The following is a 27,412-nucleotide window of genomic DNA, read 5'->3' as shown; positions in this document are numbered from 1 at the left end:
TGTGTACTCCTGCAGCACAGACAGGGACCTGTTAAAGTGAAAGCTAGGCCCTGGCAGTTACATACTTCCAAAGCTCCTACTTTTTTGGGAGTACCTCATACATCCAAAGGCCTTTAAAGCAGTTACACAAACACTAACCCTGGTATTAAAAAAAAAAAAAAAAACACACACACACACACACACACACACACACACGACAGCTCAGCAAGCACAAAAGACAGGTCAGTATCTAGATACTCACCGGGCCTTGGCACAAAGTGCTTTCACTTCACTCTCTTTGATGAGTTCACAGCGCCTGAGCTGTTCGATTTGCCGGTCGAGGTCGCTGATTTCAGTCATGGCTCCTGCTCCACCAGCTTTTATCTACTGGAGGGAAGGAAAATGAGATTACGGTCCAATAAGAGGAAGAAAAAACAAATGCGACAGCCATATGGATACAAAAAGGTAACCAAAATGCAGCCTGATCATAATGCACTGATGAGTGAATGAAATCTCAAACCAAAAACATTCTACAGTTTTCACACCCATGCGATCCGATTCCTGCCTGAATGCACAGGTCGCACTGCGAACTGATCTAGGGGTGTCAAAAACTTTGTATTGACACTTGCAGCAGTTCACAGAGGGCGGTGTGAACCGCCAGCGATACAGGTGGTATGTGGGAACCCGCACTGGATTTGCATGGTTTCCCGCTTCGCACCAATGTGAACTGGCCCTAAAGCGTGTATTAAATTTTGCCGAGTTAACAGGGACCAGTTGAAATTTTGAGCCATGAATCGTTGCTCCTGTTAGAGGAGTTGATTCAATGATTAATTCCCCTCGAACATGACTGTGGGTAAAGTTTCATTCAATCGGCTGAAGCACTGATCAGTGTATTCCGACAGTGAAGGAGTCCCACTATCCGAATATAAACAGTGGTTAGGTTTCTCCAATCCACCTGTGGATGGGGAAATCCGCTTGGGTTTTTTCAATTAGCCCTCCTGAAAAAAAAACTAGTCATCTATGGCCAGCTTTAGTTCACTTGCAGTTGCTACTGTAACTTCAGAACAATGGGAGACACACAAGGAGGATTTTAGAATAACTGGCAATCTTCGCACCACCCAGCACAGAGGTGAAGTGAGGACATATTGTAACGACCTATATCCTCTGCCAGCGTTACAATACAGCATGACTGGCTGATGTAAATGAACATTCTCACAAACCTCAAACTTATGCAATACAAAAGATACTGCCTGAAAGTGAAAACCGCTGCCAAGGAGAGGAAACACACAAACTTAGAAACACGCATTTCCATTGAAACTATAATAAAATGAACGTGCAAAGTGAAATTCATGGGCTGTGTTTGCTGTCTAATACTTGGAACTTATCCAAGTCTTCCCTTAGGATTCGGCAGAAAACGCCTGTGAAAGTTGAAGCCGGCATTAAGCGGGGGTCTAGTTTTCAGATCCAATATATTCAAACCTGGCTGAGAACAAAGCAGTGATAAACGAAGGGGATACAGAACAGGATTCGGGAAGGACTTTACTTATGACCTTGAAACATGGTTTTGCAATGGACTCTGGCTATAATGGAGCCCACGGAAGACCGATTAAAAAAGGCAACCTTACTGAATTTAAATACACCAGCAGTGTTCACCACAGTCCTGGAGCCAGCTCCAAAATATGTGAAGAAATAGGACGCACACCACCCAGGGATCCGATGAAGAAAAAGTTCTATTCACATATGTGGTACAAGGTACAGCAGGGAAGGCTATAGTAGACGCGTTTCACACAAATGCTTTGTGCTTGTTCACTACCAAAATGTCAGGAGCAGCCATATTATACTGTACACTATACCACCTTGCATGGCAAAACACATTCACTTAAAATGCTGCTCCATTTGGCTGCTGAGAATAAGAGAAGGTGCTCTGGGCAAGAAACAAAATTGCACAAAGCCAAACTATGGGCATACCCAAAAAAAATAAATAAATAAAACCCCACTAGTGTCTTGCATTTCTATATTTCAAGGGTGAAAGGATTAAGTTAACCGCTTGCCGACTGCTCACAGTATATTTACTGCGGCAGTCAGCCCCTCACAGGCAGAGCGACATAGGTCTACGTCACTAGCCTGTGAGGGCTCTAGGGAGCGGGCGCGGTCATGGACCCCCCCCCCCACGTGCCTTTTGACCGGCGGACCCGATCGTCCGCCAGTCACTCGCGATCGACGGTGGAGAGGGAGAAAGGCAGGCGGCTAATGTAAACAAGCCGCCTGTTATTCCCCCCCTGTGTAAGAATAGTGATCATACGGTTCTACTATGTAGGACCGTTGGATCACTGTTCCTACACCTCAAGCCACAGCCAATCACAGTTAGAATCACGCCCCTAGGGACACACATAACCCCTCCCTCTAAAAAAAAAAAAGTTAACCCCTTCACTGCCAGTGTAATTTTACAGTAACAGTGCATATGTATAGCACTGATTACTGTAGAAATGTCACTGGTAACCCCAAAAGTGTCAGTCAAGGGTCCGATCTGTCCGCTGCAATGTTGCAGTACCGCAAAAAAAAACAAAAAAACGCAGATCGCCGCCATTACGCGTTAAAAAAAAAAGACAAAAATCTTTCCCTTTGTTAGTGAAAGCGATAACTTGCGCAAGCCAATCAAAATACGCTTTTTGCGATTTTTTTTTTTTTACCAAACTTATGTAGCATAAAATAAATTGGCCGAAAATGTTAAAAATTTGGATTTTTACTTTTGGGGGAGGGAGGGGGGGGGATTTCATATAAAAAAAAGTGAAAAATAGTTATTTTTGCAAAATTGACGCTCTTTTTTTGTTGATAGCGCATGATAAAAAAAAAAAAAAAAAAAAATCGCACAGGTGATCAAATACCACCAAAAGAAAGCTGTTTGTGGGGAAAAAAAAAAAAAAAAAAAAAAAAGACGTCAAATTCGTTTAGGTACAGCGTCGCACGACCGCGCAATTGTCCGTTAAAATCACGCAGTGCCGAATCGCAAAATAGGCCCTGGTCAGGAAGGGGGTAAAATCTTCCGGGGCTTAAGTGGTTAAAGAGTAGAGGAAGAAGGTACAATACTTTATCCTATCTTTTGCTCATCATGTTACTTTCACACTCAGCGACGAGATCCCTGAAGCCTCCTCTGTGAAATGTGCACTGGCCGGCAACTGCACACTGATATAATGCGATGTGATGACATAGGAGAACAGCAAGGGCTCACCTACAACCTAAAGTGTCAGAAAACAGAGCCAATGGCCAGAAGAGCAAAAAAGTATTAAGGGCAGTCCAGTGTGTCTCCACTGACATCCGCTGCCCCATAGAGGTACATGGAGCACCTGAAAAACTGACAGACGGACTGGAAAGCCCGCGTGAAAGGGGCCTTATGGTCTCTCGAACTAAATTATGGAAAGTGACCTAGCCAAGCAGTCATCCCTTCATACAAGTTAGGGGGATTCAAAGCCACAAAAAAAAGACTCAAACCATGACCTACCTGATATAGTTGAGCAGACATGGCAACTAAACTTGAAAGTAATAGATGGTGCAATACAAATGGGAGTGTTAAGACTTCCTGGACCCATTGGTTGGTTCAGGAGGGGGGAACCACAAATACTGTAGGTCGACTTAATATAGGTTGAACAGTGGAGGCACTGCCACAAAACTAGACAAACCAATGTAAACCACTTTGTAACAAAAAAAAAAAAAAAAAAAAAAAAAAAAAAAAAAGTGTCCATGAAATGCAGAAACAAGACATTTAAATACCTTTGTATAGCTAGCAAAAAAAAATTAAATAAATCTTTGCGGCTGACAAACAAAAACCATAGAAAGTACAAAATGTCAAGTCTGTCATTACAACTGCCACGAGGCTTGTTGCCAAGGCAATGCAATAGCTAATACATAGAATTCCACGCGTCACAGGGTGAGCCTGAAGGAGAGAGGAATGCTTACTGCAAAATGTAGATTGTAAGGAAGGAAAAACTAACAGCAAGCAGATTTAAAGTGTGTCACATTACAGGAGAGAGCAATATTATAAGCCTGACATTCTATGGGCTTGTTTACACTTGCTGCCGGGCTTAAGATGCGCCTTTTTAGCACACTTCCCTTCACCCCTCTTAAGCTGCAAAAGGCAGCAAATGCGGGCGTTTACATGCCACAGTTGCAATGCTTTGCACCAAAATCTATTTATGTTGCGTTTCAAGCAAAAGGGGATGCATTGCAAACACTCAACCGGGTGCAATGCAATGGTGAAACGTTTACAGGGTTAAAAACAGCAATTTAGGAGGCGATCGGTCTGTCAAATGCCTCTGAAAAGCAATCCAAGCACAGATCGCCATTTAATCATGCCACACATCTAAAAATGTGTGGCTTTAGAATTTCTCGAGAGGCAGGGCTTATGGTTCATGTGACCACCACGATTGGCAGGGACCTCCTCGGAAATCTCCCAAATGCAAGCTGCAAACAAGAGCTTTCAGTTAGCCGTGGGTAACTGTGCCAGGAGCACGCAGGGTGCGCACAAATGCACGCAAATCTGCAGCTGCTCAGCACAAACCGGTATAGCGGGCCATACATTATGCAACTTTCTTGTTCAATTTCCTTTCAATTGAAGTATGTAGTACAAGGGCTTGTTTGCATACAAATGTACAGTGTTTAGGTCTGACCTCATTTATGTGGTTTTGGTAAATCTAAAAGGGGGAAAAAACAAAAAAAAAAAAACAAACACTTTACAAGAAAATTATGCATGGCCAGCCTGGGGAAAGTGTAAGGATCACTGCCAGAAAAACATTTCCCTTTTTAAAGTGGAATTTCACTCATACACACACACACACACATATATATATACATACATACATACATACATACATACACACACACACACACACATACATACACACACATATACATATACACACACACACATACATACACACACACATATATATATATACATACATACATACATACATATAATCCTTCTGCTGCCAGCATTAGTAAATAGATAGGAAAGTGTAATGCATACCAAAAGTATTGGGACGCCTGCCTTCACACACACACACGTATGAATTTTAATGGCATCCCAGTCTTAGTCCGTAGAGTTTAATATGGAGTTGGCAGCTTCAACTCTTCTGGGAAGACTGTCCACAAGGTTTAGGAGTGTGTCTATGGGAATGTTTGACCATTCTTCCAGAAGCGCATTTGTGAGGTCAGGCACTGATGTTGGAGAGAAGGCCTGGCTCGCAGTCTCCGCTCTAATTCATCCCAAAGGTGTTCTATCGGGTTGAGGTCAGGACTCTGTGCAGGCCAGTCAAGTTCCTCCACCCCAAACTCACTCATCCATGTCTTTATGGACCTTGCTTTGTGCACTGGTCCAAATCATTTGGTGGAGGGGGGATTATGGTGTGGGGTTGTTTTTGTTTTTCAGGGGTTGGGCTTGGCTTAGTTCCAGTAAAAGGGAAGGCAATATTAAACCCCACAGACTAAGACCGGGATACCATTAAACTTAATGCATGTGTAAAAGCAGGTGTCCCAATACTTTTGGTATATAAATATGCTTGTCTAAAACTTTTTTTTTTACATTACTTCAGTTACTTCCTGGTTTCTTGCCTAAACAAATTTGATCATATGTCCAGGGAGGAGGCGAAGTGGGGGGGGTTCTCAGCTGAGCAAACTCTCCTGCATGCATGTTTGAGCCAAGGGCTGGTGGATTCCAGGATGTAAATGCTGCAATCATTTGCCCTTACTCAAGAATGCTAGGGTGTTTTTCAAAGTGATTTCTCAAACTGAGTGGCATAAAATATTAAAATTAAATATTGGTTTTTGGTCTGTTGTGCTTAGATGCAGCGAAGATCTGTTTTTTTTTTTTTTTTTTTTTTTTTTTTTTTAATAAGTCAGCAATAGCAGCTCCTTATTTTCCCCATCTGCCTTCCAATGTCCCTCAAGCATAAAGAGCGATTCAGTAGTAACTTAAAGACTTCAGCGGGTTAAAGACAGAAGGCTGAAAAGCCCAGAGGCCCTGCCCAGTAAGTAAAGGCCACGGCACAGCCAAGTAATACAGTTTATTCCCATTACATAACTTGTCACATGGAAGCCAGCTATGTGTGCACAACACCTATAAGAGGATTAACGCTGCAAACACCGAGGACTTATGGGCTGCCACTGGATGTACAGCTGCACAACGCACGCAATAAGACAGGACAGGGAAGTTACAGATGTGTTTTTACAAATGAAACATTGTAACCCAATTAAAAGCAAGCAATATCATTTATAAATAGATACAAGTTATTATTCATTGAAGGAAGTAGTCAATTTGCAAGTCTCTCTCTGGCAAAGGAAGGAAAAAAAATACCCACATGCTGTTCTTTGCATGAGGACACCCTGACATCCTCTTTATTCCCCATAGCATTATCTGAATTACCTGCCGATCTGCCTTTTAACTGAAGGGGACCTCAAATAAAAAAAAGGGGGGGGCCTGACAATGTTTTTACAGCCGCTTCGCAAACAGCTGATCCCACGAGGGTTGTCAGCTAATAGACGCTGCGCTGCCTAATTTTACACCCAGGGCACACCGGAAAACCAATCCTTTTGCACCTTTCACACGGGCGGTGCACCCAACGGACTCAAGATTTTCTCAGCGGGGATCGATCCGCCGATCCCCGCTGAGCAGGCGGATGACAGACTCAGTCTGCGCTCTGTGCGGAGACAGACCTGTCAGAGCCCCGCTCTCCTCTATGGGAGATCGTATAACGCACCGCCTGTCAATTTTCATCCTATCTGATCGTCCAGACAAATGGAAAATAGGGTTTCCATCCGTCCATATTTCACAGACAGGATCGGATCGAATAGCAGCAGGTGTCAGCGGACATGTCACCACTGAAATCCGCTGACCCATAGAGGTGCATGGAGCATGCGATCAGGTCCACCTGAAAAACTGACAGGCGGACCGGGATCGGAAAGCGCATGTGAAAGGGGCTCAATCAGAAAGAATCAGGGGATTGATGAAAATATTTGTCAGCAGCAAGTTTCCAAGTGACCGGGGGGAGTGCGACAAACAAACGAAGGACACAATTTTTGTAAATTGCCAAAACTGAAGAAATTGAATTCCAAAAACAATGTAAATGTGAGGGAAGTTTTACTTCTAAAGACATTATATAATAACCAAATCTGTGTGTATTGTTTGTTCAAACCTAATGCCGTAAGGGCTCTTTCACACGGGCGATCCGATCAGATCCGCCTGTCATTTTTTTTAGGCGGATCTGATCGGATCCTCCATGCAGCCCTATGGGGCAGCGGATGTCAGCGGAGACGCCTCCGCTGACACCCGCTGCCATCCGTATCCGATCCGTGAAATCCGGACGGATTCAAACCCTATTTTTTCCATCCGTTCAGGGATCGGATGAGAGCAGACAGGCGGTCCGCTCTCATCCGATCCCCCATAGAGGGCAGCGGGGGCTGAGACACCTCCCTCTCCGCTCTGCAAGCGGAGACGGAGCTGTCACCCGCCGGCTCTGCAAGCGGAGGCGGATCGTGTGAAAGAGCCCTAAAGAACATTCAAATTTTGTTTATTTACTCCAGGAATACGAGTTTGGAAATTCTAGAGAAATGCTTAATCAATGCATTGCAAATAACTTAACCCATTAGATTTTAGCCAACTAAAATGTAGGATATTTTAGTGGACTAAAATACAACTAAAATGGCATTTTAGTAAAAAGACTTGACTAAAACTAAATTGAAATTTGGTGACAAAATAAGACTTGTGTATTCCAAAGTGTAGAGGTAACGTCAGGTAATGATGGCAATCCACCAAAAAGTCTGTTAAATTATGAACTAGTGCAGATGGGCAGCGGTCACATGACAAAAAAAAAAAAACCCACATGGGGTACTTTAATTCCCCTTTTTCCAAACTGAGGACATTTAGAAGCAACAAAAGAGCTAGCAGTTAGTGAGCCTGGAACCATATTACCTTTAATACAGACAATGCAGGGTGGTACAGTGGAGAAATCTTTTGCTCCCCTGCAGATTTTCTAAGTTTGCCCACTTACAAAGAAAAGAAGGGTCTATCATTCTCATCTTAACTGCATTTAAAAAGAGACAGAATATCATGTTAATAGGGGTTGCAGTTAATTGAGTATCTGATCCCCAAGCAAAACATGACTTGGTAGTTGGTGGAGAAACCCTTGTTGGCAAGCATAGAGGTCAGACGTTTCTTGTAGTTGGTGACCAGGTTTGCACACATCTCAGGAGGGATTTTGCTCAACTTCTCACTGATCTTTAAATCCTTAAGGTTTCTTGGCAACTCAAAGTTTTAGCTCACTCCATACATTTTCTATAGGATTAAGGTCTGGAGACTGGTTAGGCCACTCCATGACCTTAATGTGCTTCTTCTTGAGCCACTCCTTTGTTGCCTTGGTGGTAAGTTTTGGGTCATGCTGGAAGACCCATCTTCAGTGTTCTGGCTGAGGGAAGAAGGTTCTCATCCAAGATTTGACAAAACATGGCCCCGTCCATTGGCCCCTCAATGCGGCAAAGTCTGCCTGTACCTTTACAAGAGAAACTGCCCCAAAGCATTCTGTATCCACCTCTATCCTTGACTGTAGGGATTGTGTTCCTAGGGTCATAGTCAGCATTTTCCTTCTTACAAACACATTGAGTCGAGTTAATGCCAAAGAGCTCAATTTTGGTCTCCTCTGACCACAGCATTTTCTCCCAATCCTTCTCAGAATCATTTAGAGCAGTGGTCCTCAACTCCGGTCCTCAGGGCCCACTAACAGGCCAGGTTTGCAAGATAACTGAAATACATCCCAGGTGATATCATTTGCTGCTCAGTAATTGCAGTATTCTGGTCTGCATCTCCCCAAGGTAATACTTAAAATCTGGCCTGTTAGTGGGCCCAGAGGACCGGAGTTGAGGACCACCGATTTAGATAATCATTGGAAAACTTCAGACCGGCCTGTACATGTGCCTTCCTGAGGAGGACCTTGCAGGATGTCAATCCACAGCAGTATATTTTATTTCCAATGGCTTGTTTTAGGACTGTGGTCCTAACTGCCTTGAGATCATTCCCAAGCTCCTCCCGTTTAGTTCTGGGCTGATCCCTCCCTTTTCTCATGATCAGAATTACCCCATGAGGGGAAATCTTGCATGGAGCTCCAGTCCGAGGGTGATTGGTGGTTATTTTGTATTTCATTTGTTGTCTCCTTCTCACCAAGCTTCTTGCCGATTGTCTTGTAGCCCATTCCAGCCTTGTTCAGGTCTACAATCTTGTCCTGGATGTCCTTTGAAAGCTCTTTGGTCTTGCCCATGATGGTGAGTTTGAATGGAATAAAGTCTGTGGACAGGTGTCTTATACACATACCGAGTTGTCGTTAGGAGCACCAACAGGACTAATCTGTGTACCATATTTCGGGAAAGTGCTGTACCGGAGTGATGCATGCAGCTAGAGGCATCACCCCGGTACCGGCGTCCATAGCCAACGGTCAGCTGTCTTGTAATGACAACCGATGTGGCTGAAAATGCCGCTCAGCTGCTATTACAAGGAATGGGAGCAGACTCCCCCCCCCCCCCCTCCCCCGTCGGCTCACTCGGGTCTCCCATCCCACCGTGAGAACTGGGCAACCAGCCTGCGCGGCCGCCGAAGACCCAATCAAAGCTGCATTCGGCTCCAATTGGGTCTCCGTGCAAAAACCCGGAAGTGATGTCACGAGTAACATCACTTCCAGGTACTGTCTGGCACCAGATTTAAAAAAAAAAAAAAAAAAAAAAAATATGACAGCATTCAAAATAGCCAAACTTGGCTTTTTGAATGCTTTTAAGTACAGAGGAGGGGTTTGGGGTCTTTTAGAGCCCCAGATCCCTCCACAAGAGTACCTGTAAAGTAAAGAAAAATACATTTTTTTTTTTTAAATGTACAAAAATATCGGCCCATACCGATATGCATTGACCAAAATATCGGTATCGACAACGAGAAACAGACATCGGTCGATCCCTACTAAAAATCATTCAGGATCTATTTTTCATGCATGCAAGGCCCATGCAGAACGAATTTCTGTTAACCACTTAAGCCCCGGAAGATTTTACCCCCTTCCTGACCAGGGGGTATTTTGCGATTCGGCACTGCGTGACTTTAACAGACAATTGCGTCGTCGTGTGACGCTGTACCTTATTGAATTTGAAGTCCTTTTTTTCCCCACACACAGAGCTTTCTTTTGGTGGTATTTGATCACCTGTGCGATTTTTTGATCATGCGCTATAAACAAAAAAAGAGCATCAATTTTGCAAAAAAATGGATTTTTGTAAAATCTTACCGTAAAATCCTTTTCTCTTAGCTCATCGACAGACGTAGTCCTCGGTGATACACCACCTTCGGGTTATGTTACCTCCGCAGGAGCAGGACTAGACAGGAAATTAAAAAGCTCTGGCCACACCCTAGGGGCAGTCCCAGAGGGTATATCCTCTCTCTCTCTGCCTCAGCAAATCAGTTATGTGAAAAAGCAGTGCTTAGAGAATTTAACCCAACCCAACTCCAAAACAGAGGGGCGGGGACTACGTCTGTCGATGAGCTAAGAGAAAAGGATTTTACGGTAAGATTTTACAAAAATCCATTTTTCTCTAGCGCTCATCGACAGACGTAGTCCTCGGTGATACACCACCTTCGGGACGTCCCAGAGCAGTATCACAACTGAGGGGTGGGAAAATGGAAATCAAATCCCAATCTAGAAGGCCCAACCGGTGCCAACTAGAAGTTTACAATGCTCATCCTTAATGATGAGACTCAACCAAAAAAAAGAGAAAACAATTTTTTTTTTTTTCAAACAGAAAAAAACCCTCGAGGTAGACCACCGGTCTCCTCAAATTGCGGCCTGCAAAACCTTGCGGCCAAATGAGGCATCGGCCGATGCCGTCACATCAATTTTATAGAATTTTGTAAAGGTATGTACCGACGACCAGGTGGCCGCCTTACATACCTGGACCACTGACGCCTGATGGCGAAAGGCCCAGGAAGTACTGAGCGCTCGAGTGGAGTGCGCCCTAACAGGGAACGGAGGACTCTGACCCTTAATAGAATAAGCCTGTACCACCGTTTGTCTAATCCATTTGGCAATGGTCGCGGCAGATGCAGGCAAACCCTTTCTGGGGCCATCCGTGATCACAAAAAGTGAATCCGTCTTACGGAATGATTCCGTAGCTTTCAGGTATACCCTGATTGCCCGAACCACATCTAAGGAATGCAACGCATGTTCCCGATGATGCTTGGGCTGAGGACACAAGGAAGGTAGTACAATATCTTCATTCAGATGAAAATCTGAAACCACCTTGGGAAGAAAAGATGGCTTAGGATGAAGTACTACCTTATCCCTATGAATCACTAGGTATGGTGACTGGCATGATAATGCAGCCAGTTCTGACACCCTGCGAGCAGAAGTAATAGCCACCAAGAAGGCCACCTTCTGGGATAGAGTAAGCAAGGGAATCTCCCTGATGTTTTCAAAGGGAGGTTTCTGTAGAACCGACAAAACCAAATTAAGATCCCAGGGCGGTAAGGGCGCGCGGACTGGAGGAGCCAGGTGCCGCACCCCCTGGATGAAATTCCGCACCAAGGATTTGGTAGCTAAAGGCTTCTGAAAGAAGATTGCTAATGCTGAAACTTGACCCTTGATGGTGCTCAAGGCTAGCTTCTGCTCAACCCCTTGTTGCAAAAAGGCCAATATTCGAGTCACCGAATAGGTACGTGGAGGAAATCCTAAAGATTCGCACCACGCAATATAAGTCTTCCATGTGTGATAATAGACTTTGCTGGAAGTCGCTTTCCTTGCTTTAATAAGGGTAGGAATGACTGAAGTAGACAAACCTCTGTCCTTCAGTACTTGGGTCTCAATGGCCAGGCCATTAAAACCAGCGACTGTAAAGCACGAAGGTAAATTGGTCCTTGAGACCACAGACACTCCCTGAGACGAAGTTCCCACGGAACGTCTGCGACTAACATGTCCAAGTCGGCCAGGCCGGCTTGAGGAGGCCAGCCTAGAATTTCTAGGACCACTGGCGCTGATTGGATCTGAACCAGGCGTCCCTAGAGCTATCTGGCCCCGACCATCCGAGAAAGTCTGGTCGTTTTCTGTTCCCACACATTTATCAGATACCTGATAGTTATGAGGAAAGGTGATCTTTTCTGGTTGAACCTCAGGGACCGAAGTCACCCGACTAGAGGCTACTTGGCCTATCTGGTCAACCAGATCCGATTCCTGTGAGGTATCGGGACTAATCTTAGGAAAAGGTAAAGGAAAAGATCTTTTCAGGGAACGGTAACTACCGCTTCCTGTGGTACTTAAATGTTGGAAGGGAAGAATCGCACCGGTAGTAGTGGTAGATGCTCGATCTAATGTCCTGAATACCGGTGAAAACGTCCCCCCACCCTGAAACCGGGTGGGGGCGCACCTTCAGGCTGTGTACTCCTTTGCTTCGGGTTTGGCTGGGTTGGTCCCCTTCTTGAACCCTCCTGGAGGAGTCTTGCCTTTCCCGCTAGTACCAGCCGGGCGTCCTTTATGGGCGGTAAAGAAAGGTCCTCGCTTGTTGCGAGGTCCCTTAGCTTTTGCAGCCTGTGGCAAAAAAGTGCTCTTGCCCCCAGTGGCATCCTTAATGATTTCATCTAGGTTGGCTCCAAATAGACGATTCCCCTGAAAGGGGAGATTGGTCAAGGTCTTTTTGGAACCTAGGTCAGCTGACCAGCATTTTAACCATAGCACACGTCTGAGGATCACTGCTAACTTAGATGCATGCCCTAATAGGGGAGTAGTGTCCAAGGCTGCGTCACAGATAAACCGTAGCCCTTGTATGATCTGTTCCATCAAATCAGATGTCTCCTGGGGAATATCTTTTCCCCTAAGATCTTGGCGTACCATTTTCACCCATTCCGTAAGTGTCTGGGAAACTAGACCAATAACGATTACTGGTCTAAATGCTGACCCTATCAGAGAAAAGATAGTGCGGGACTCTGCTTCTATCTTTCGATCCACCGGATCCTTAAAGGACGAAGTGTCCTCCACTGGAATAACCGTGGCTTTATTCAGCCTGGAAATAGGCGGATCCACGACTGGTGGTACCGTCCATTTCTTAATGATGGATTCCTCAAACGGATAGCGTCTAGCAATACGCTTGGAAATAGTAAAGGTACGTTTAGAATGCTCCCATTCTCCTTTAATCTGATTACCAAAACATTTAGGTACAGGAAAAGCCTTCGCCGTCTTGATGGGCTTATTAGTCCCAAAAGGCCTCTCTGTTTCAGTTGCCTCTGCCGGTAAAGCCTCAAGTTTTAAGGTTTCCTGCACTGCCACAACTAGTGCGTCCACCAATGCTTCTTCCTGAATTATAGCAAGAGAAGAAGCGTCCTCCTCACTGTCTGAAGGGGCTTTACCTGGGATAACAGCCCTTGCAGAGGAACCTGCAACTGCCGTGACCATCTCTGAATCTGAGTCAGAGGTGTCAGATGGTATAGGGGTAGGCGGGGGTCGCTTCCTTGACCCCCGTCCCTGACAGGCCGCCTCCACCCGAGCCACCATAGACTCCAAAATTGCTGTAAATGACTCTATACTCTGTGCACCGGCGGGTCCCGAGGCCCCCTCGAGGGAAACAGGTGGGGGAATATGTGTGGCAGGGTGCATAATAACTCCAGTTACTTCCTGGATAATTTTTTTTTTTTTTTTCTGACCCCCAGCGCCACAAAAAAACCCCTTAGTGTTACCTGCTTAGGGATCCCTATCGATCGAGAGAGAGAGAGAGAGAGATAGACCCCCAGGCTCACCATTTGATGCTCAGAGTTAAACTGCAACAGCTTACAGCGCTGTCTTGACAAACAGGAAGTCTTTTGGCTGGCTGCCCAGGAAGAAAGGAGGCGGCTCCGCCCCTCTGCACGCCTTCCGGCGCCTCCCCCAAGCTCCACGAGGTGTAGGATCACCTCAAACATGGCCGCCCCCATGCTGGAGACACGAGGCTACGCCAAAATGGCGGCTCGTGCGATCCAGCAAAAAAAATGGCGGCGGCCTAAACTGAATAGCTGTGTGCTGCAGGGCACACAACACTCTCTCTGCATGGGGATATGGCGTGGTTGGCGGTACCGGCCCTGGCGGACCGCGTGGCCGTTCGGGAGGCCTGCTAATAGCTGGAGATCTGATTTGGAAGGCAGTCTACATGTCCGTGGCTTCTGACTGGTAGGTAGCTTATACTTAAACCCATAAGATTCCCAGAATGCCACAGATTACATCTTTAAAACATGTATACAATAGATTGTTTGCTTCCAAGCCAAGCCTCCTGGCTTTTGCACACATAAATCACACTCAAAGTAGGAGGATTTGTGACATGTTATAGGATAGAAAGGACTCTTTCTTACCATACAGAGAGGGGCCCGCGTTCACCACAAAACCCGTCAGGGAAAAAGGGGGAACATACTACTCACCATACCGGAACCAGGCGGGCACCAACTCCTGACAGTACCCCTCTCCACCGGGGCGGGAGGGCTGTCGACCGATACGGACGCCGTGACTCATGGTCTTTGGCGTTTCGGCGAGACGTTTAACTCGCGTGGACAGTCCTTTAAATGGGACTTTGTCGCGGCCGACCCAGCGCGGAGCTATGGCCTGCACGCGCTCGTAGGCTGAACTGGGGTGACCACCGGATCTCAACATCCAGCCCGTCGCCCAGTTCAGCTTTCTTGCTTGAAGATCTCACAGGAACACTGGAGAAAAAAGCTGTCTAAAAAAATCCTTTAAGAAAAAATTCTTGCCAGGACCTAAGATCCCAGCAAGGTGTCTAGGTCCTTACTCCTAACTAGACAGAAAATAACTGGATTTGCTGAGGCAGAGAGAGAGGATATACCCTCTGGGACTGCCCCTAGGGTGTGGCCAGAGCTTTTTAATTTCCTGTCTAGTCCTGCTCCTGCGGAGGTAACATAACCCGAAGGTGGTGTATCACCGAGGACTACGCCTGTCGATGAGCGCTAGAGAAATAATATTTTTCACGTTTATATGAAATTCCCCCCAAAAAAAAAAATGTAAAAATCAAAAACATTTTCGTCCAATTTGTTTTATGCTATGTTTGGTTTAAAAAAAAAAAATGTATGTAGCATAAAACAAATTGGACGAAAATTTTTTTTTATTTTTTAAAACCAATCCCAAAAAGCGTATTTTGATTGGTTTGCGCAAAAGTTATCACGTTTACCAACAAAGGGAAAGATTGTCATTTTTATTTTAAACGCGTAATGGCGGCGATCTGCAATTTTTTTTGCGGGACTGCAACATTGCGGCGGACAGATCGGACCCTTGACTGACATTGACACTTTTGGGGTTACCAGTGACATTACTACAGTAATCAGTGCTATACATATACACTGTTACTGTAAAATGACACTGGTAGTGAAGGGGTTAACTTTGAGAGGGAGGAGTTATGCATGTCCCTAAGGGCGTGATTCTAACTGATTGGCTGTGGCTTGAGCTGTAGTAACAGTGATCAACGGTCCTACATAGTAGAACCATATGATCACACTTCCCCTGTTCTATGATCACTATTTCCTACACAGGGGAGAATGACAGGCGGCTTGTTTACATTAGCCGCCTGCCTTTCTCCCTCTGCACCCTACGATCACGAGTGACCGGCGGACATCGGGTCCGCCGGTCGCACGCGCGCAGGGGGGGTCCGTGACCGCGCGGCGGCGCGCGCTCCCCAGAGCCTCACAGGCTAGTGACGTACCCATACGTCACTTTGCCTGTGAGGGGCTGACCGCCGCAGTATATGTACTTGCGGCGGTCGGCAAGTGGTTAAATACAAAGCAATATGAGAACCCGGAGAGGTTCTGTAGACAGATGGTGTGCATAACGCCCCCCAGAAATGTCATCTCCAGCCTGTGTGATTGACACTGATTTTCCCAGAAGCCGAACTAAAATACAAGTCAGATTGAGCATCCCCTGCAACAAAAATTTCCTTTTGGTGAGACACTCAAAAAGGAAATTACTTAAGGGTTGCAGACCCTGCAACTTCATTAAAGCTCTGCAGATGCAGCAGCTGATTATAAAAGCTCTCCCACACAGATTTACTCTGCACATGGACATACAATTTTTTTTTTTTTTTTTTTTACAAAAAGGAGAACGTATCCTTTAACTGAGACAAGTACACGCCATAGATGGATATGCTTTGTTTATATTTAATATCTGAGGTTTATAACCACTTTAAGGAACATTTACAAAACTTCCCCATTACCTGTACAAAAATTATATACAAACAGCCAAACTGTGTTAAAGGAGGGAGCAGGGGAGTTGTAAAACGGGAGGGTGAATCTTCGATTTAAATGCTGATGCAGGGCAGAGCAACAATGTTTACTTACCTACCTGCCCCTCAACCAAGCAGGACATGGCATCCAACTTGGGAGGGCAAAAGTTGTGAACACATTGCCAAGTCCTGCATGGGCCAAGTGCTAATTCACATTGGGCGAGTCTGAGAACAGCTCAGTCCTATACAGGCCAGCCTTGTAACAACCCAACTGTATAATCTATTGCAGTCTAAATATATATAGGACTTGATTGGACAAAAATGAAACGGATTGTTTAGCCTACACACTACTCCCTCCCAATTGCAGATGTTTTGTTAAATCTAAGTGGAAGTTGCACAGAGACAAGATTAAAAATAAGACTGACAGACCAAACCCAGAGAATGTCATCACAAGGAAGCAGTGCTACAAACAATGTAGGGAAATACTAAAGCAGGAAATAGAATCTGCATAAATAATAACATACATTGACCCACAAAACCAGAACACATCTGCATATTCTATTTAGAGACACAAAAATATCAAAGCTTTATATTTCTTTTAAGGAAAAAAAAAAAAAAAATACACCTGCTGTCAGAAAACATTTTCTGACAGCAGAGACCGTGGAGAATAAAATGCTGGTAGTTCTAATTAAAAAGGTCACATGATAATATTTGCATGATTGTTTTCAAAACAAAACATTTGAGAGAGAAAAAAAAAAAAAAAAAACACACACCCCACATACATAACCTCCATGCTGGTGGATCTGTCTCATGCTACAGCCGTTTTGAACCAGCGCTAAGCTTGAGAACTGAGTGATCACATGCAGTTCTCAGTCCCCCAGGAGCAAAGAGCAGTGACTGTCAGTCACCACTCTCTGCTCCTCCCGAACTCCCAGGAGCACTGGGCCGGGAAAGGGGGTGGGAGCTGCTGGCTCAGGCTCTCAGCAGCGCGCTGACAGGATGAGCCAGCTATCAGTCAAGGCATCTGGGTGGATCCCGACATTGTTGGGATCCCTCCAGTAGGGCTGAACGATAGTCGATGTGATATCGACTATCGTTCTGCAGGCACGGGCGATATTCATATCGCCGAAGCCACGATATTTAGGCATTAGGCAGAGCGGGGAGAAGTCGGGACTCGGGGGGAGGAGGAGGACTTACAGTGACTGCGTCCGTCCCACACTTCCCTCCCAGCTCTGCCTCTAGAATCCAGCCGACCATTACTCCGCCCTGCTCCGCCCATTGTCTCTCCTGGCTGCATCGGGGGCGGGATCAGGCTGTAATGTTTTTCAATGGAGAGACAATGGGCGGAGCAGGGCGGAGTAATGGTCGGCTGTTGACTAAGAGGGAGGGCTGGAGTACGGGGCGGATTGCATGGCGGCGGAACAGTGTTTGCAGCAGGAGAGGGGGGAGATGTCCGGAGCATGGCGGAGGAGCACTGCGGGACAAAGGCTGCTACCGACAGCCCGCTTCCTCTACACTGGCTCCGACAGAAGGCTCAGGCGGGAGAAGTTCTAGGAGTGTGGTGGATCCCCTGGCAGAAAGCTGAGCTCTGCTAACTGATCCCTCCTCCGGAGACTGTCTGGAGAAATATTGCGATATATATCGTTAAAAACGAAATATCGCAATATACTTTTTTACCCAATATCGTGCAGCCCTACCCTCCAGAGCCTGGAGTGACAGCCGACATCACACTTTAGCCCAGAGCGGGCAGTGATCTCCGGGGGTCACAGAAGCCGATTTGGTGGCTGCACAGCCATTGGATTACTTCCATTAGAAAGCCTGCTGCCAATGCCACAATACATGAGAAGCTGTCACCACCTTAATACATGGCATTGGCAATAGAAGTGTTAAATAACAACTTTGAATTTAAAATTAATTAGCACCAGCTATGCTTTAATGTATGTCCAGACAAAAAAATAAATACATTGGATTGACCGAGTAGGAAAGCTTATGCTAGCCAAATGCCAGTTTCAAAATAATTTGAATGCATTTACCAAAAACAAACACTGTCGTGAGAGCAAATGAAATTGCAATCATGTAATGACCGATTTTCAAACAAATCGTTTTTTTAATGCATTATTTTTGGTGTTTTATTTTTCTTAAAATTAAATTTTCCCAGGGAACATTCACAGAATAAAAGAAAAATAGATTTAAAAAAAAAAAAACTGCTGGTTGTACATTTGTGTGTACACTTGCTATGCTTATTGTTGACACGAACGTTTATCTTCTGTGATCAAATTGTCGCACATTAACAGCACCAACTGTTCAGTTTTTTTTTTTTTAAAAAAACACAAGCTTTCAATTTATCGTCCGATTTGCAGTTACTAAAAACTTTTTTTTTTTTTCCTATCCCAAAAAAAAAAAAACAAAAAAAAAACACAACCGATTATCGAGTTGTACTTAACCACTTAAGCCCCGGAAGATTTTACCCCCTTCCTGACCAGGTGTTTTTTTTGCGATTCGGCACTGCGTGACTTTAACGGACAATTGCGCAGGCGTGCGACGCTGCACCTAAACAAATTTGACGTCCTTTTTTTCCCCCACAAACAGAGCTTTCTTTTGGTGGTATTTGATCACCTGTGCGATTTTTACTTTTTGCGCTAACAAAAAAAAGCGTCAATTTTGAAAAAACAACAATATTTTTCACTTTTTTTTTTATATGAAATTCCCCAAAAAAAAAATGTAAATTTAACATTTTAGGCCAATTTGTTTTATGCTACATATGTTTGGGGGGAAAAAAAATAAAATCGCAAAAAAGCGGATTTTGATCGGTTTGCGCAAAAGTTATTGCGTTTACTAAGGGAAAGTTTTGTCATTTTTGGTGTTTTTTTAACGCGCAATGGCGGCGATCTGCGATTTTTTTTGCGGTACTGCGACGGACAGATCGGACTCTTGACTGACATTTTTGGGGTTACCAGTGACATTACTACAGTAATCAGTGATATATATATATATATATATATATATATATATATATATATATATATATATATATGCACTGTTACTGCAAAATGACACTGGCAGGGAAGGGGTTAACTTTATTGGGGAAGGAGGGGTTAAGTGTGTCCCTAGGGGTGTGCTTCTAACTGTGATTGGACATGGCTACTGGTGTAGGAACAGTGATCAATGGTCCTACATAGTAGAACCGTATGATCGCTATTCTTACACAGGGGAGAATGACAGGCGACTTGTTTACAATAGCCGCCTGCCTTTCTCCCTTCACGGCGGCCGATCGCGAGTGACATCGGGTCCGCCGGTCACACGCACGGACTTCCCAGGGAAAGAGGCGGGGCGGGCGCCCGCTATTGCCTCACAATCACGTGACAGGCTAGTGGCATATCCATACGTCACTTTGCCTGGCCGGGGCTGACCGCCGCAGTATATGTACTTGCGGCGGTCAGCAAACGGTTAAACTGTACCAAAAACTTAACTGTTCAAACGACAGACTTTCAAATGATTTTTCGTCTAGTGTATGGGCACCAATAGAGACGTCAGGTAATAACTGCTATGCAGGATTCAGCAAAAACAAAAAAGTAAGGGTGAGCTCTCCAACAGAAACAGACCGAAAGGAAAAAAAATAAAAAATGTTATTTAGTAGTAGGGGGGAAGACTGGAACCGGTCAGATTTGTATTGCTGTCTGTGCCCCTATTGCAGATTCTCTTTCACTTTCTGCCTGGTGAAAAACTATTGCCAGGACATGAAGTGAGCCTTCATTCAACAAGGTCACGCATAGCTGCAAAAATCCAGGAGAGCTCTAATCTTTTCCTGCTCTATCCATAATCATCAAGTCTTTGGCTTGGCATACACCTTAGTCCTCTGGCACAGTGAGGAACGAGAATTACCTCCGAATGGTACAATGCCGGATTTTAAAGTGATTTATTGATGTCAAGAGAAGTGCAGGTCCCCCGGCTTCCAGACTCCACTGTCTGGCTCCAAATGTCCACACTACACTTAATCAGCTATTGGAAATCCTATGTCTGGATGGCAGACTGCAAAAGCGGTCAGGCCATAACCTCACAACAAGTAATGGAATTCCACATGTCTCACTACAGCTAGTTAGGTCTACCTACAGAAAAAAAAATCCAACACACAGAAGCCAAGTGTAAACTTCCCATTGATTATATAGCATGGCTAGGCATATAGATACACTTAAAGAGTACATTAAAGGGCCCCAACACACACACGGGCCCATCTAGACAGAAGCCAAATAACCGAACACCAGTATGTCTTTGGAGGGTGGGATGAAACCAGAGGAATCAATGCAAGCACAGGGAGAGCATGTTTAAATGGCCAGTGCATATTATAATGAACAGTCAGTCCCCCACCGTCATTTGCCTCTTAAGGCCCGTACACACGTGCAGATTGTCTGCCGCCGAACAATCGGCCGATTTTCGGCTTGTTAGTATGATGCTTCCGACAGCCGACAGCACACTTTCGGCCGAACAGAATCGGTTGTGCAAACATTAAGATTTTTGTATGCCGACACCAGAACGGCCGATTGTTCGCCAGTAAATACAGAATTCAGCCGACAGACAGCAGATTTGCAAGACTGGGCATGCTCAGAAAAGAAAAAAAGACAAGGAAAGTTAACCATCACATGACATCACTTCTGCAGTCGGCTGTTGGCCGACAAAATTCGTGTGCAGTCTTTTGCACTTTTCAACAGACACGACAGCCCTCGGACAAAAGACGGCCGATCGTTCGGTACGTGTGTACGGGGCTTTACTCCCTGTGAGTGCCTATGGCAAGCCGTGTGCCATGGGAGCACACATGCAGGAATGCTCCCGAGCCGGGCTGCATGCACCAAGAGACACAGCTCAAGCCAAGCCCCCCCCTAAGAATTGACTGACTGCAGTAGGAGCAAATAGCTCTCCTGCTGCTCACTTTGTCCACTTAAATCTCTTTCACACCAGGTTATGTTGAGCGGTTTTGATCTGCACAGATCAATGCCGGCTCACCGCAAGGGCACAAAAATTGTTCACAGAAGAACACCTCGCTGAGGTGCGGTGCACCGTATATCTGCATTTTTACACAGTCCTACCGTGCAGAGATTTAAATAAAGTGTTATTTTGTGACACCATAAAAAAAAGTTAATAGTACAATGCCCTCTTTACACATCACATTCCCCCATACATCACACCAGGCCAATGCGGTAAAGAATGTGTGTAAACTAGCCCCTTCAATACCCTATGAAAGAGCAGAGCTGCCACCTGAGAGTTCCCACTGGGAAGACCCAACAAGTGCAGTACATATTGTTAAGACTACCAATGGGATTTATTCACAACCCTTCTGTAAAATCAACCTTCCTAACACTCCATTTACATCCAAACAGCTCAGTGGGGCAGCTGGCTGTGAAGCTGCATGCAGCACAGCTGGCTGCCCGCAGTTAAGGGTGCCGGGAACCAAAAGCTATTGAACTAGCCTGGGCTGGGACAGCGCTGGATACCTGGACAGATTAACCACTTGCCGACCCCCCACCACAGTAAAACTGCGGCTAGCTGGCTTGGCTGTACAAAACAACCTAGCACTACGGCGGCCATGCTTCTGCCCCCCAACTGAGCAGCAGGGATGCCAATACACCGGGTCGGTGTCCACGACTGCCGCCGGGCACCCACGATCGATCCCCGCAGAGAGAGGACAGTCTGCTATTGTAAACACAGCCGACCGTTCTCTCTGAAATGATCACAGAGCGCCTGTGATCCTCCTATATAGGATTATAGGTCTCCCCCCTAGGCTCACATTTAACCCATTTGATCACCCACTAGGTTAACCCCTTCCCTGCCAGTATTACAGTAACAGTCCATATTTTTAGCACTGATTACTGTAGTAATGTCACTGGTCCCCCAAAAGTGTCAAAAATGTCAGTTAGGGGGCCCATCTGTCCGCCGCAATGTCGCAGTTCCACCATAAAATCACAGATTGCCGCCATTACTAGTAAAATAAATGACAAATATTTCCCCTAGTTTGTAGACGCGATAACTTTTGCGCAAACCAATCAAAATACGCTGAATGCAATTTTTTTTTTTTTTACCAAAAATACGTAGCAGAATACAAATTGGCCTAAATTATGAAAAAATTTTGATTTTTACATTTTTTTGGGAATGTTATATAGCAGAATGTGAAAAATGTTTTTTTTTTTCAGAATGGTCGCCATTTTTTTTTTTGTTTATAGTGGCGGGGAGCGGAAAATCGCAGAGGTGATCAAATACCACCAAAAGAAAGTTCCATTTGTGGGGGGGGAAGGACATCAATTTTTTTTCGATACAGCATCGCACGACCATGCAATTTACCGTTAAAGCAACGGAGTGCCGAATAGCAAAAAAATGGCCTGGTCATTAAGGGGGCAAATCCTTCCGGTCCAGAACTGGTTAAAAGGAGTTGTAAAGTCAGGAAGGTTTTTATCTTAATGCATTCTATGCATAAAGATAAAACTCCCTTCTGTATGCAAGCAGCCCCCGCAGCACCCTTTAATACTTACCTGTGCCCCCTCTGTCCAGCAATGTCCACAAGTCCCTCGGCCGTTCTGAGACTCTACCTCCTGATTGAGATACAGCCGCGGTGCCATTGGCTCCCGTTGCTGTCAAAGTCAGTAGGCTAATCAGGAGAGAGAGAGAGGGGGGGGGGGGCCAAAACGGCAGCTTTGTGTCTGAGTGGACACATGGAGCTGCAGCTCAGGTGCCCCCATAGCAAGCTGCTTACTGTGGGGGGCACTCAATAGGCAGGAGGGGCCAGGAGAAGGCGGGAAGAACCCAAAGAGGATCCAGGCAGCTCTTTGCAAAACCAACCGCACAGAGGTGGTAAGTTTAACATGTTTGTAAAGTCTCCTTTAAAATAAATCACTAAGACCGCATTCACACTGAAGCAGCACGACTTCGGGGGCGACTTCGGCGCGACTTGCACGGACTTCATATAATGAATGTCTATGCAAGTAGCTCCGAGGTCGCCCCTGAAGTAGTACAGGACACTTTTTCTAAGTCGGAGCGACTTGTGTCGCTCCTATTAGAACGGCTCCTGTAGCGGTCAATGGAGTCCAAGTAGTGTGAATGGAGTCCAAGTGTCCTGTTATTAAAAGTCAGCATCTACAGGATTTCTGTGCTAGAGTGAAGAACCTTTTTAAAAATGTATACACTAGGAAAAAAAAAAAAAAAAAAAAAAAACACACACACACACACTTCGCTGCATATTAAAGTTGCCATTTTGCATTCATGCGCACATTTTTTATTCCCGTTTTTCTTGTTTATGAAAGCCTTTTCATCGTTCTCAGCACTCATTTTTGACACATTTTGACAGAGGAGAAAATTATACTTTGTAATTCGATGATTCATTATACATGTATCCATTCATTAGTAAATATATTTTGTCTCATTTTTCCAATCAACATTTTGTTAAGGATTTACACCATGCCATACAGCTGGCCCAATTCATTTTCCAAGGCAGCAAGATGAATACACTTTCCATATTCAAGCCGTCCTCTCCAAATGTTTACATTCACCAACAGTTCCAATTCAAACTTTTACAGATGGGAAGAAAAAAAAACGGGGGACAACTTTAGCAGCAAAACTGGTCCTTTTGTGAGAAGACAAAGCACCAGTTTTGCTGATCTCTATAGACAAAGCCCCGGATCTCAGACTTCCCTTTGTGGTTTAGCTTCACTTGACAAAATGTCTTAGAACATCACAAGCTGCATGCACTTCCACCATCCTAGTACTGAATTCAGGCAAATCCCCAACAAGTTTTAGGACTCAAGCACACTGGACGTTATTAAAAAAGGTCAGTAGAAAGTTGTAGGAGTTTCAGCGTTTAGCTTTTTTTCCAGCTGTAGCATTTGTTAGCTTTTTATTTTAGCAAAAACTATATTCCCACAAAGGCTTATGGCTCAAAAATGTTGATAAAACGCAGAATAGACGCGTTTTTTTACAGCTGAAAAACTCCTCTCCCATTAGTTCTGGGTTTTTTTTTTCCCGCCAGCAAACGCCCCTGTCAAAAACTGCTGTGTATGGAGACATAGGAGAACATGCTGGGGAAATTACTGGCTGCAGGAAAAAAAAAAAAAAAAAAAAAAAAAAAAAAAGGGTCCGACGCCAAAAACAGCCGCTGTAAAAACGTCCCATGTGCATGAGGCCTTCCGCTCCATTCACATCTAGGCGTCTCGGATCGCGATCATGGGAATTTAACGCAGGCACTGATCTTATAGTAAATCTGTCTCCATTAGTGTGTCAAAGTTGCTAGATCTTGCAGTTTATTTTCATGATAGAATTTATTTCGATATGGAGAGTAAGTGTACGGCTCCATTCACATATAGGCATCTTGGATCGTTGGCATAATCTCTGCGATTCTGCCCGTGATCCCGAATCATTGCAAATTGCGGGACACCCGTGCGATTCCCGCGACTTGCAATGGCACCCCAATCACAGTGTGAACAGAATCGCGGGACGCCGGTTGCCCAAAAGTTCTTATACTTATTTGGGCCACAGACATCCCGTGATTTTGTTTGCTTGATTTGTCAGTCAACAAACAATGATGGCAAAATCGTGCCACGTTTGGGGTGCCATTGCAAATCAAGGGAATCGCACGGGCGTCCCGAGATTTGCAATGATTCGGGATTACGGGCAGAAATCGCAGAGATTATGCCAACGATCCAAGATGCCTATATGTGAATGGAGCCGTACACTTACTCTCCATATCAAAATAAATTCTATCGTGAAAATTAACTGCAAGATCTAGCAACCTTGACACACTAATGTGGAGACAGATTTACTATAAGATCAGTGCCTGCTTTAAATTCCCACAGCTTAAATATACCTCTGACCCAATATAGTAAAACTCAGGAGCACTAGTATGTGTGCCCAGTCACCAAAATCTCACAGGTGAAGCTGCCCATAGACTGTGCGATTTTGTAAATATGGCCTTGATTCCTCCGATCGACCTAGTCAGTGATGAGGGAATACCTCCTGCAGAGCCGTCTCTGCCAGGAGAACACAGCGATTATTGATAGTGGCTATAGCTGCTGGCAATAATTGCATGAAAAATCTGACATGTAGGTTGTACCCAAGATGATCAACTTGGGTTCAATCATCCTGTCCATAGATGGTTCGAATAGATGATAGACTTCTGTACAACCAGCCTGTCATGTTTTCCCCAAACAATCAGTACTGCCGGCTACAGCACTGATTATAGATGTACCGAAATTTTGGCGGCCAAAGCATCTCAGCCGAAAATGATGTGATCGGCATTTTTCCCAAGGAACTAAAAAATGAAGGTGCTGATAATGGTGCCTGAGATTTTACTGTGCTTTTGGTTTTTAATTGCACCCCTAGCACAGAGATCACTGAGTGGCATGGAGGCTACCTGTATCTCTCCTCTCAGAGGCGGAGTACATTTGATATCACTCCGCCTGTGACAGGACTGAGCCAGAACTACACAGGAAGCATCAGCTCCATTCTGTCACATCTGACAGACCCCGTTCTTTCGCCTGACATCCCAAATCTCCTGCAAGGTGCGGGAGTCTCCCACATGCAGGCGGGGCACTTGCGGGTGTCAGGAGCCGCAGCCCGCATGCGGGAGACTCCCGCACCTCACAGGAGACTTGGGATTTCTGGCGACAAGACCCCTCCGATAGTAACCCAGGCCCCTAAATCTAACCACCAATGCGACCTGGCGCCTGTGGTTTGTTGAGCCCTGTTGCAAATTTAAATTTTTACCTGACAAACCAGCAGAAAACTGGTGCAGCTGGAAGCCCAGGGCTGTAGGCGCAGACTGTCCAGAATTCCCCATACGCTTCCAAATTCAATACTAAAAACTAGATAATCTGACTTGCAATAAATAATAAATAGGTGTCCAAATCAGTCAGGAAATTGACTGGTATAGAATCCTCAAAAGAGAATAAATGCTCACATTTCCCCTTTAGATCTTCAAAACTTTGTATTTTTCAACCAAAGTAATCCTCAAAATAATCAAGGACAATTAGCACAGAATACACCAAGATCTATTTTGTTCATGAAACCATTTGACTACAATTTGGAGGGGGTGCAGCCCAAAGGGTTAGAGAGGTGGGCAGAACACATTGGCATTGATGCCAGGATTGACTAACTGTACGTGAGCAGGTCAAGGCTCAAATGATTTCAGATAAACTCACGGCCTTGAAAAGAGCAACACACAGAAAAAGGAAAGGAGAGATTAGATTTCACCTGTGACATAGTGCTGATGTAAAATACATGAACCTGCTAACTGCTGACACAATGGTCAGACTTATTTACAGACTGCTAACTACAAACACCTGACTATTACCTACTGCCAGTACTGCTACCCAATGGGTGGAAACAGAAGGGAGGAGAGGAAATCTTGAAAAAGAGAACTTCTTTAGTCCTCTGCAGCTCAACAATCGTGGCAGAACCACAGAGATTTTAGGTGCCATTCAAACGGATGGCATCTCAAATGTGTGTTCTGCAGCCATTCGCATCTCTGCGCTTTGAAATTGCAGGCAGACCGCGGCAATTCTGCCCACGATTCAAAAACGCAGCGTCACAGTAACCTACCATGAGCTTTAACATGTCACTTTCAATGACTGACCCATTTCTCCAAAAAATACTCTGCTAGGATTGTAACCAGATAAAAGCAGTCATAAAACCTGTCAAAATATTAAAGGATCCTATATGTGGGGAAAATTATTTAATCCCCTGCAGATTTAGTAAATTTGACCACTTACAAAGAAATGAAGGGTCTATAATTATAGGTGTATTTTAAAATGACAGAATATCAAACAATACAGAAAAAAAAAAAAAATACAAAAGGTTATAAATTGAGTTGCAGTTCAGTGAGTAAAATAAGTATTTGATCCCCAAGCAAAACACGACTTCGTAATTGGTGGAGAAACCCTTGTTGGTAAGCACAGAGGTCAGACTTTTCCTGTAGTTGGTGACCCGGTTTGCACACATCTCAGAGGTATTTTGGTCCACTCTTTAACCACTTCAAAACCGGGCACTTCACCCCCTTCCTGCCCAGGCCAATTTTCAGTGCTCACATTTTGAATGACAATTGCGCGGTCATGCTACACTGTACCCGTATGAAATTTGTATCATTTTTTTCACACAAATAGAGCTTTCTTTTGGTGGTATCACCACCGGGTTTTTATTTCTTACAAAA

General features: G+C 44.9%; 1 protein-coding gene across 3 annotated transcripts in view; it reads right to left on the bottom strand.

The window, feature by feature from the left end:
• Positions 1–27,412, bottom strand: part of PPP4C (protein phosphatase 4 catalytic subunit) — a 70,364-nt gene that overhangs the window by 25,638 nt on the left and 17,314 nt on the right. The window contains exon 2 of one of the 3 annotated variants that reach the window (XM_082261167.1): positions 242–347. In XM_082261167.1, coding sequence (XP_082117293.1) covers positions 242–339 — 98 coding nt within the window. In that variant the 5' untranslated portion in view covers positions 340–347. Of the gene's footprint in view, positions 1–241; positions 367–27,412 lie in introns of all 3 variants that reach the window. The other 2 variants (XM_082261166.1, XM_082261165.1) reach the window with 2 other exon arrangements.

This window comes from Pelophylax lessonae (assembly GCF_965119305.1).
Source record: "Pelophylax lessonae genome assembly, chromosome: 6".
Classification (NCBI taxonomy): domain Eukaryota; kingdom Metazoa; phylum Chordata; class Amphibia; order Anura; family Ranidae; genus Pelophylax; species Pelophylax lessonae.
The sequence above is the reverse complement of the archived record's forward strand: the minus strand, read 5'-3'. Positions and strand labels throughout refer to the sequence as shown.